We start from the raw sequence: 11,045 nt of genomic DNA on the forward strand, positions 1-11,045 counted from the left end.
AACCTGATCTATGTAACCTTTGTATTTTTTGATTACTTCAATTGCAGTGGTCAAGTCCCGTGGTCAACATGTTCTGCAGAAGTGTGAAGCCTCAGAGTGTAGAGAAGATGAATATATTCTTCAGACCTTCGGGATGGGTACAAAAGCATCTCTGGAAGGCTGTATGAGGCACAGACAAGGGAGCCCTGGTCTCTTTCTGACGGCCAGAGAACGCCCATACTTGGGGTGCCCCGGCTGTGCTCTCCATCAGAGCTTACCTCAGCATCTTTGTAACAATGGTTTTATCATGCCTCTTCAGGAAAGCTCAGAATGTTGGTATCATTTCTCTGCACTAAAGGTGAGCATTATATTGTCAAAACTCTAAGACAGTTTTAAAGCATTCTGTTCTACCAGGCAAGCACCATCTGTGAAGCACTCAAAAGCAAAAAGGCAACATCTACATCTAATCACAGTATCATTAACACTATAGGTGCTTACTGATATCCTAAGTATAGTGTTTTAATTATACTATAAACCTAACCCTATTCATTGAACTTAATAAGTATAGAAAACTGAAAATGGGCTTTGCGTGCAGGTAGGCCTGGATTAGAATTAGAATTCTAATTTAATTCTATCTAATTCTATGTGACTTTGTCAAGTTACTTAACTTCTCTGAGCCTCAGTTTTCTCATGGATATCATATCTAACCTTGCAGTGAGTGGGGAGGGGGCAAATCCTATCTGTAAAGTGCCTGTCACACAATAAAGGTTATTTCCTAATAGTAAGAGACTATTAATGGGTTCACCTGTAATACTGCTGTTAAGCATGTTTTCCACAGCAACATTAACAAGGTGCTCCACTGTATTTAATACCTGTTTTAAAATGTATTATTCATCACCATTACAGCCCCCAGGAAGTTACCTCATTTTTCTCAGATGGCAGTAATGCTAATTTCTAGAAGTCAAATAGTCACTGATTTCAGAAATGTTAAGAGCTAACATTTATTGCGTGCTTACTTATATGCACCCCCATGCTAGTGAAATAGATACATTATTATCCATAACTATAAAAATGTTGGCACAAATTTGCCTATGATAATATGTGATGCTTTGTTCCAATTCTTGTCCTAAAAGTCAGTTCTATGAAATTGCTTTATTCATGCAGCTTTCACATAATCGAGTTGTCCTGCAGTGTTTAAACTTCCCAGGTGGGGCAGGAAGAGGACAGCAAAGGGCAATGTCTGAGGTCAGGAATCGTCCAAAGACCTCCCAGCCCCAGGCTTTCCCTTCAGGGCCTCAGTGCAGACAGGTGGACATGGCCACAGTGGACGTGGGGACAGTGGCAGAGTGCACCACCACGTCACAGGGTGCCTCTCCTGTTATCCTTTTGATGTAAACTGAGGAGGGAAGAGATGTATCCTACTGCCATCAGAGGAGATCCCAACAAGAGCAGTAAGGGGCATAGACGGCAGCTGCATATTCCTGCTCAGACAGTGTATGGCAGGAGTCACAACAGGGACAGCTGTTTATAATGCACTCGCTCGGGAATGTAAGACAAAGGAACTCCTTATTTCATCGTGAGATTTCACACATTGAGTGTTTTTATTCCAATGTGTGGATTATGAATTCCTTTTCTCCATGAGAGAGCTGGACTTGCCCAGGCCGCCCAGGCCTGTAGTGGCAGCATGGAATCAGGGTTAACAGTCTTGCTTCTGTCTCACTGTGAAGCACGTTCCTGTAACCAAGCCCCTGGGTAACTGGGACAGGTGGGAGTCTGGCAATTTGCATGAGGATTAGTTCAGTCCCACAACCAGTTCCAGGGCACTGCTGGGTCAAGCACTGTGCCAGCCCATAGCGACACAAAATTAGGTAAGTCAGGGTCCCCGTCCTCAAGGAGCTCACAGTAAACCAGAGAAGATCTGGAAGAGTAGAGAAGAAGTCTTTCCTGGTAATTCTAGTCCTTCGGGTTACACGTGAAACTTCTCTCAAGCTCAGAAGGGCTAATAAGTGCCTGGATGGTCACTCAATCCTTTACCTTCTCCATAGTTTTCGGAATAACAGGGTAATTGTTGAAGAAATTGGTGTATATGTTCAACAGGCTTCCAAACTTTATGAATATTTCTCCCACGCAGTGAGCTGGGGCCCCATTCCTGTAGTCTGTCTCTCAAGTCATCTAGAAACCACCTGCAATATGAGGAAAGTGTGGCCATGAAATATTGGCTAGTGACAACATATAAACTTAAAAACTAAATTCGTGGACAGTCGTTTAGGGCAGGGCTTTTGTCAAATCCTTTTGTCTCGACACTGAGCAGTTCAGATTTGACAGGAGAGGAGGAGATGAGAAGTGAGGACGCAGGTTGAGTCAGGTGGTCCTTCCACCGAAGACCTTCCACCAGTTTCCACCGACACTCAGGCTCTTCTTTCCGTGTTTAGGGAAAAGTACCTGTGAACCCACCACTCCTGGGTAATTAGGTTGCCAGGTGGTCTGTATTTTCTATATATCAAAGTCCTGTTTTATTTTGTAATGCAGAGGGAAAAGCCATACACTGGTGTAAAGAAATCCCACATCCTGATATTAACTGTGCTATGTTTATGTATGGAGAAATTAATTTTCCTTACTGGGACTAGGTAATTCCTTTCCTTATATTTGTACTTTTGAAAAGTTGTAAAATTAGTATCTTTACAATAGAAAACAATTACAGTATTCAATTTTTTAAAATCTAATGGTCTTTTATTATTTGAGCCTAGAAAGATTAAAACTCCTAGAACACAATTTCCTCTTTCCCCTCCAGCCCTAGGTCTGCCCCACACTGCCCCAAATAAAATATGACAATACTAACGTGTAATGCCATGTGATCTTCACCTGAAATGTCAACCATAATTTCATGAACTAAAATTAAAATGTAAAAGTAATTTAAGAGAAAAATCAGAAAACTCATTCTGTTTGAAATACTATAAGCACTGTTCTTGGTTAAGTTTTATCTTTCAAACACATGGTCTGTATATAATGCCTATTTAGACATATCTAATGAGTTAAAAAATACATCTATATCCCACTTGGCAGTTGGCTTACAGCCCACATTATATTTTATGTGTATTTACATATTTTTAAAATACTGGAGTTATCTAATATTTATCATCATTCTGACTTAAGGTTTCAGTTGTCAAAACTTCTGTCGTTGTCTTAAAACCATTGTCAGGTATTATTACCAATAGTCGGATGAGATTCTATCGTAATGACTGCACTATGTAAATACCCTCCTTGGTGGTTCCTGGGGTTGGGTTTGGGGATGAGTGAGCGAGGGGCCGGCGAGGTCCACGGCGGCACCATCCACTGTAGGCGGACCAGCCCTGGGTGTTGTGTGACTGGGAAAGAGGCTTGGGGCTGAGCTCTGCGCGGCAGGATTCAAGATTCTCTCTTTGCCTGTTGTCTAACCTTAGGGAAATCCTTTAAGTTTTCTGACTTTACTTCTTCACAAAATGTGGGTTCTAACACCTGACTTACAGGATTCTGTGGTTGAAACGTGATAATAAATGTGGATGTGTGTTGGAGAAAAGCTAGATGGCACGCATGCACTGTGTGTTACTGTCGCACAGGACCAAGCCTCTGCCTGTCTGTACCTGCTTCACCCACTACTACCCTTTCTAAACGGAAAGACAGAGCCCTAAAAGTTATATTGCTTATATTCAGCGTTTGAAGTCAGACCATAGCTGATGGGTCGGTTAAACCCTGTGAACCTTCATGTCCATGTACCATTTCTTTAAATGCCATCCTAGTGTCCTATCAGAAAAGCAAGGAGTAGCACAGAGATGGCTCTTGCTGCCGAGATGTTACACGTCCATCCTGTCCATCCTCTTGCCTCAACTTCTTTTTAGACCAGGATAAAGGTTGAAGCTTTTTTTTTTTTTTTGGGGGGGGGGGGGCGGGGGTCCATCCCCCTTTTCAGGGGGAGACACTTGGGTTCCTGGGGGCAACCCGCTTTAAAGGAATTGCTAGGTCATATGGTAATTCTTTAAAAAACTTTTTCAGAAACTGCTGTACTGTTTTGCATTGAATACCTTCTTCCATCCTTTCACTTCCAGCTTCTTTGTATCTTTGTATCTAAAGTGAGTCTCTTGCAGACAGCATGTGCTTGCATCACGCCTTTGTCCATTCTGCCAGTCTCTGTCTTTGGTAGGAGTCTGAATAATGTTTACCTATTTACCTATTTACATTTAAAGTCATTGCTGATATGCTGATAAGGAGCAACTTCTTTCATTGTGCTTTGTTTTCCTCATGCCTTATAGCTTTTTTTTTTTTGGGGGGGGGGGGGTCAGGAGCAAAACAAATAGAAAATTCTTATTATGTGATAATTGGCTTAACAACTCAACCAGTAACTCAAAATTTGGACCGTTTTTGCTGAGACTTGATTTTGTGTCCCTAGGATTATCTTCTATAACATTTCTTTCCTGAGGATTAAATGCAGACTTGGTTATTTGGGGCAGGCCCTGGGATGTCTAACTGCCCAGTCAGCGCCAAGCCCCCTGAGGGTTCAGAAGCTCTGCCCTTCAGCCTTAACCATAGCGGCCCTGAGACACAATGAATTAAGCACTCGACAAATTTGATACCTCTCCAATTAAATTTTACGTTAAAAAAAGTAATAACCTTTTGCTTCCTAGGAACTGCATGATACTTGAGAAACTAAATTCAGTGCAGCTCCCGTTCCCCTGGAGTCAGGAGAGGGATTCTGCTTTTGAGCTGCTCCTCCCAGGTGCCTGGAACCAGGCCTCTGCCTCAGCTCTGCTCTGTCACCAGGCAGCAGAGTACAAACAAGTTATCTTGCTTTTAAGCTGCCAGAAGCAAAAGCTCACAGTACTTTATAAAGTTCACCTCTTTGTTCACCTCGTGAAAAAGTGTCAGAAGTAGTTCACATGCCATTTCTAGATGTTTCCACATTAACTATGGCTTATTCTTTCTTTACTTTGCCTTGTTAATTGTTCTAGTGGCTTCCATATAGTTTAGCACATTAAAAAAAAAAGCCCCCCCCTTCGGCCTGCAGCATCCCAGGGTCCACCCCAGCAGCGGAACAATGGTCCCATGTTTGTGCTGAGGCGTATGATAATTAATGGCCACTACTGCTGCCCTTCCTAGTCAAAGATAAAACTACCTATGTAGGAGGGAGACTGAAAGAAAAACACCAATTTATAAGCAAGACTCCTTTTGCCTTACTCTACTCAGGCAAAAACAACTTTTTATTCTGTACCTGCAGCCATCCCTTATGGCTGCCTGAAGCCTTTGTATAAGAGCCCTGGTCCTGGAACTGCATGCAGCCAGCCAGCGCCTGAGCCTGAGCGCTTCACAGCTGCCCCACAGAGCCTTTCTGCCATGTCTTTTGTCTTCCCCGTTCGGGGCTGACCCATAGCGGCCTGGCATGTATTTATACTTAAATCTACTTTGAATTTTGACACAATAATTTCTATGCGTGGAACACTCTCTTCTTTCAAAATAAATTATAGTGCTGATAATTTATATGGAGAAATGATAACTTCAGCCAGTCAGGGTGACACCCGTAGTTGTGTAGGTAGACGTGGTTGCAGGCGTAAAATGAAAATGAAACTCAACCTGCCTGGCCGAGGTTAAGAGAACCCAAGCGGTACAGATCGGATTGTGGATCCCACAGACGAGGGAGGCCCCCTTATCTGGGATATCATCTTTTTGTACAGGCCCTCATGAGTGCTCAGGCATTAAACTTAAGGAGTGGACTCCTAGACCCCCCTGGCTATCCTAGAACCTGCTTGCTCATACTGGGGCTTTGTTTCACCTCTGGCTCAGCAACAGCTTTTTAAATTTTTTATTTATTTACTTTATGGCCATGCTGAGTGTCTTGCAGAATCTTAGCTCCCTGACCAGGGATCGAACCTGGGCCTCCTGCAGTGGCAGTGCAGAGTCCTAACCACTGGACCGCCAGGGAATTTCCAGCAACAGTATTTTTTAAAGGTAAATTTTTCTCTGTGGCTAGGAAATCAGTTTGACGCAGTAATTGTGTTTGAACCTAAAAACAGTGAGTTCTCTCATTTTATATTATCCATCTAATTATTAGGATTTTTAGAGTCTATTTTTTGGTTAAGACACCATCCCCTCTTCGTTTTTAGGGATGAATTTGGATGAAGTAACAGGGGCAGCAAACTTTGCGCACATTTTTAAGAAAACAATTATTTGGAGTTGCTGAGCCTTTGCCTTGGCTCTGTCCATGACCCGTAAGCAAGACCTTGGATCACATCTTAGGAATTTTCCTCTAGGATCTTAGTTATTGCTAACATCCTAGTTATTGCTGGCGCATCTCCCAGAAATCACTTGGCTGCCTGCATTAGGGACCAGAAATAGTTGTGAAAATGACAGGTACAACTATGTCATATGTCATTGTCAAGAACAACTATGATTCTGGCTGTGACTCATCACTGTGGTTGTATAGTATCAGTGTAAACACTATAGGCACATCAAGGCCAGGAGTTAACTACTGACTGGGCAGCAAGATGATAGATAGATAGATAGATAGATAGATAGATAGAGTGAGCTATATATGTATCTATATGTATATACGTGTGTGTGTGTGTGTGTGTGTGTGTGTGTGTGTGTGTGTATTTGGTCCTGGATTTGGCAGACAAGCCCTCTTACACAAGCCCCTGTGGAAGAGTCTTTAAAACAATTATCTCAGAAGAAGGCATTACTTTCCACTCCTATGGCTGAGAGTTTGTGTGCTCTTCTGGACGAGTATCTACACTTTTAAAAATAAACCCCAAGGTGTAGAGATACTCAGCTTCTCTATTTTACCTGAATTCAGCACCTACGTTTAAGCTGTGGTTTTCCTTCCTAGGGTCCCCAAATTTGCTTCATGGGCATCATGCACAAGCTCTCAAGTGTATAACAGAGAACCAAATAAGAATCTAACACCTATTTTTTCTGATTTGATTTTGAAAAAGGAAGATATCAAAGACATTCCTAGGCATTAAGGTGTTTCACATTTCTGTAGTTTTATTACAGGCAGACAATGTAACAAGAGCAGGCCTGATTTCCAGCATGGAGGCAACTTTAAGCCCAAACTTTCTGCATCAATTTACTAAAGTGATTAGATGATTAGGTTTAAAAGACTTAATTCAGTGTGGATTTTATTTGGAAGTGGAAAGAATGAAAGTATCTTTGAGAAGAAATGTTCTAGGTGACCATTCTTTTAGGGGCCAGAGATTCCAGAAATTGTTCTCAACAATAGTAAGGTCTTTCAGATGTAAAATGAACACTTCACAAGAAGAGGCACTTATTTTGTTCCTTTTGCTTTCTTCAAGCTATCCTGCTCCAAAGAAGGGCATTTCTGGGGCCTGTATGTCCATGGTTGAGGGTGACAGCTTCATTCTTAGGAATAAAGGTTGATGGAAGAACTTCAGTAAGGTTTCCAGGGAGTCAGGAATGACCCAGATGTGGTAAGGACTCTGGAATAATTTGGAACCTGTGTGATGTGGTTACATGTCGATTATTCCCTTTAGTGAACCAAGGGGAAATGAGTGGTACTGGAGCCCTGGGTGCTATTTTTCAAAGGTTTTCACAGGCTGAAGGAGAGATGGAGACTACATCCACCTTTTTGGGAGAATAATCCTCAGAAATCTCAAAGAGATAGTGGCCACCATAACAAGGCAAAAGGACTCTGAGAAGCAGAAAGAGCATCTCGATTAAATGCCGGCCCTTGTGCCCCACCCTGTCCTGTGCATTCTGCTAACAGGCATTTATCATGCTGCGCCATCTATGTATGTGTCAGTCTTATCCACCTCAAAGGCAGAGGCTGTGTGTTATTTTATGTCTATCCCCAGGGCTAGCACAGTGCCTAGCACATGATTGCTTCCTATAAGTATTTAGGGAACTGAACTGAGAAGCTGGGGACTTGACCTCTGCCTGAGAAGTGGTTTGTGACGGTTAATTTTATATGCCAACTTGACCAGCCCACAGAGTGCCCAAATGTTGGCTAAACATTATCCTGGGTATGTCTGCTAGGATGTTTTTGGATGAGATTAACATTTAAATCAGGACACTGACTAAAGCAGATTGTCCTCTCTAACGTGGATGGGCCTCATCCAATCAGTTGAAGGCCTGAGTAGAACGAAAAGGCTGACCCTCTTGCAAGTAAGAGAAAATTCCTCCTACCTGATAGCCTTCAGACTGGGACATTGGCTTTTCCCTGCCTTTGTATTTTAACTGAAACATCAGCTCTTCCTGGGTCTCTAGCCTGCCCTGCCTTTGAACTGGAATTACTCCGTTAGCTCTGCTAGTCTCCAGCTCACTGACTCATGCTGCAGATCTTAGAACTTGGCAGCCTCCATAACTGCATGAGCCAATTCCTTATAACAAATCTCTTTCTCTATATATACACTCACATCCTATTGGTTCTGCTTCTCTGGAGAACCCTGATGAATACATGGTCCATGAGCCTTTCCTGAAGAGAGAGATTTAGGGGTGGGGCATCAGGGAAGCAGGGCTCTGACCTCTAAAGGGTTTAGATGTCCCTGCGAATGTGTTTATTAAGACTCCTCTCGGGGAGGATGCTTGTGGTTGGGAAGAATAAGCCACTTCAGGGGGAGGAGGGGCCGCTAAGGTGCACAGTCTGCTAATGACGGAGGGCGGGGGCTGAATAACTGCAGGCCTTCCGTTCTGCTGAGCAAGTCTGGTGGAGGGGACGCTGCCTCCAGCCGTCCACTCTTTTTGCCCCTCCCTGCACTGTGCTGTCCTCTAAAGCCAGGTGGACAAAAACTTCCAGAATATCAGGTTAATGGGGCAACACACGATTTGCCTGCTGGGGGAACCCACAAGCCTATTCCTCCTAACACTGTCCATAGTGACTTTGTGTTGGGGGTGGCATCCAAGCCTTCAGTCATCACAGATAGGTGCTTTTTCAATGGGCATGAAATGACATTTTCATAGAAATCAGCTTTCTGAATGACGATGCAATTTTCAGTGTCTCCTGAATCCAGATTATTTCACTTAACCAAGAATGTACGGATTCTGAATATAGTACTGGCAAAATTATTTTTTCTTGACTAAAGAACTAGCTTCAAACCCACTTTTTTACTTTTATGAATTTGAATCTCAAATTAAATTAAAAAAAAAAAAAGAAGAACCACTTTTAGTTTCACCAAAAAAGTGTCCTGGGCCACAGATGAAAAAAAAAACTCTTTAGGTTATGTTGGGCAGAATGCGAGTATCCAGTTCTTCCCCCAAAAGCCAACTAGTTTTACTCCCATCAGTGTGATACCACGTATGCCTGTAAGTGGCTTAGATGTTACTCACATTATGAAACTACAAAGCATACTTTTTTAATAATAATCCATGAAAAGGAAGTTCTTAGGAGAGATGACCAGGTGAAAGCTTTCCAGGTAGAATTATCATTTTTGTTTATGAATTTCCTAAGCACATGTGTCTAACTGTACAGTGAAGCAATGGCATAAAAATGAAGCAGCAACTTTACCTTCATGAGTAAATTGCATGTTGCCTTTGGGTCACATTTTGTCAGAATAACATTTCCTTCAAAGTCTGCTCTTTTTACTACATTTCTTCAGCAGAAAATATGACAAAAATTCCAGAGGGTTGTCCTGAAAAATCCACCACCACCCCCAAGAAAATTTCTATTTCAAATACAGATCAACAAAAGTGCAGCAGAAAACACATTTTTTAAGTAGAGTTTTCATCTCTCTACCTAATTAATTTGCAAGTCCAGAAAACAAAGTAACTGTTATTCAGTTAGAGTCAGTAAATGGAGCTTTCCAGTTAATCTTGGTTCTCAGCTTATGGTCACAGTTCAGTTAGGATGCCAAGATCTTGTGGGAGGGTCTCAAGATCTTCAGAACCAAAGTGGCCCACACTTTTTAGCCAGATGAGGAAAGGGGACAGGACAACTCTTGTGTCTTAACAGGAAAAAGAAGGTCTGGGGGAGAGGTTCCAGCAGCAGAATTCCCGGGGAAAACACCCCGTGAGACTCCCAAGTTTGGTTGCCTCTCTGACTGTAGGTTTGAGCACCACCAAAATTATATCATACAAGGTTATTTAAAAATAATTTGATGGTAATAAGTACCATGAACCTACACCAAACATGTTGACTAATTCGTTGGTGTTTGGGGATGGTGCAGAGAATTTCAGGGCCTCAGGATCATCCCTGTAAACATCTCTGATCATATTATCAGCAAAGTTTTCCAGGGCCTTTACGACTGAGCTGCCTGAGGATTGGCTAGTGCAGTGGGGAGCTGAGTCTTCAGGGAAGAAAATTATGGCTAATGGCAACTCCCCAGGGTTCTCACTGGACAGCGTACCCAGGCTTACCTAGGAAGCCAAGTTGAAACCACGACAGATAAGGAGAGAGTGTCCAAAGACGTTGTTAAAGCACCCACAAAGTGGAATTACTACAGTGAGAGGGAAGGATTTGAGAATTTTTCCTTGGAAAACTAGAGACCTTATACAGCATTAGGTATGTTAATACTGTCCCTACTCCTGTCCTATTCTCAACTGTCCCTGAACTGAGCACTGCATACAACTGTCCCTCCGTATCCACGGAGATTGGCTCCAGAATCCCCGCAGATACCAAAATTCTCGGGTACTCAAGTCTCTTATGTAAAATGGTGTCATACTTGCATGTAACCTAGGACATCCTCCCATATACTTTAAATCATCTATTACTTAATACCTCGTACAATGTTGATAGTTGTCAGTGCACAGCCCAACTAAAGTTTTGCTTTTTGGAACTTTCTGGAATTTTTTCCCCTATATTTTCAACATGTGGTTAGTTGTCCTAGGATGTAGGACCCATAGGTGCAGAATCCATGGATACATATGGCTGACTGTATTTTATTTTCCTATAACCTTGCCATGGTCTTGGGGCAGAGTGTGTTCTGTACACTGCCTCTACTCACTGTGTCCTGGTATGTGGACTGACCTTTTTAGAAAAGCGTTCAAGATTTGTTTCTGATGAAAATGCTTCTTCAGGCTTTCCCCCATGCCTCTGCCCAACCAAATTACTGATTTGCTTATTTCTGTTCTTCTGTGTTCTCTTTCCC

General features: G+C 42.5%; 1 protein-coding gene and 1 non-coding gene across 2 annotated transcripts in view; both read right to left on the reverse strand.

Moving 5' to 3' along the window:
* Positions 1–11,045, reverse strand: part of ECT2L (epithelial cell transforming 2 like) — a 60,730-nt gene that overhangs the window by 13,310 nt on the left and 36,375 nt on the right. The window contains 3 exon segments of the mRNA XM_007467604.1: positions 2,014–2,118; positions 2,120–2,162; positions 4,342–4,427. Coding sequence (XP_007467666.1) covers positions 2,014–2,118; positions 2,120–2,162; positions 4,342–4,427 — 234 coding nt within the window.
* TRNAG-GCC (transfer RNA glycine (anticodon GCC)) lies at positions 5,857–5,929 on the reverse strand. The gene has a single exon. It is a non-coding gene; the product is annotated as a tRNA-Gly (tRNA).

The sequence above is a fragment of the Lipotes vexillifer genome, unplaced genomic scaffold (genome assembly GCF_000442215.2).
Source record: "Lipotes vexillifer unplaced genomic scaffold, Lipotes_vexillifer_v1.1 scaffold569, whole genome shotgun sequence".
In the NCBI taxonomy this organism is placed as follows: Eukaryota; Metazoa; Chordata; class Mammalia; order Artiodactyla; family Lipotidae; genus Lipotes; species Lipotes vexillifer.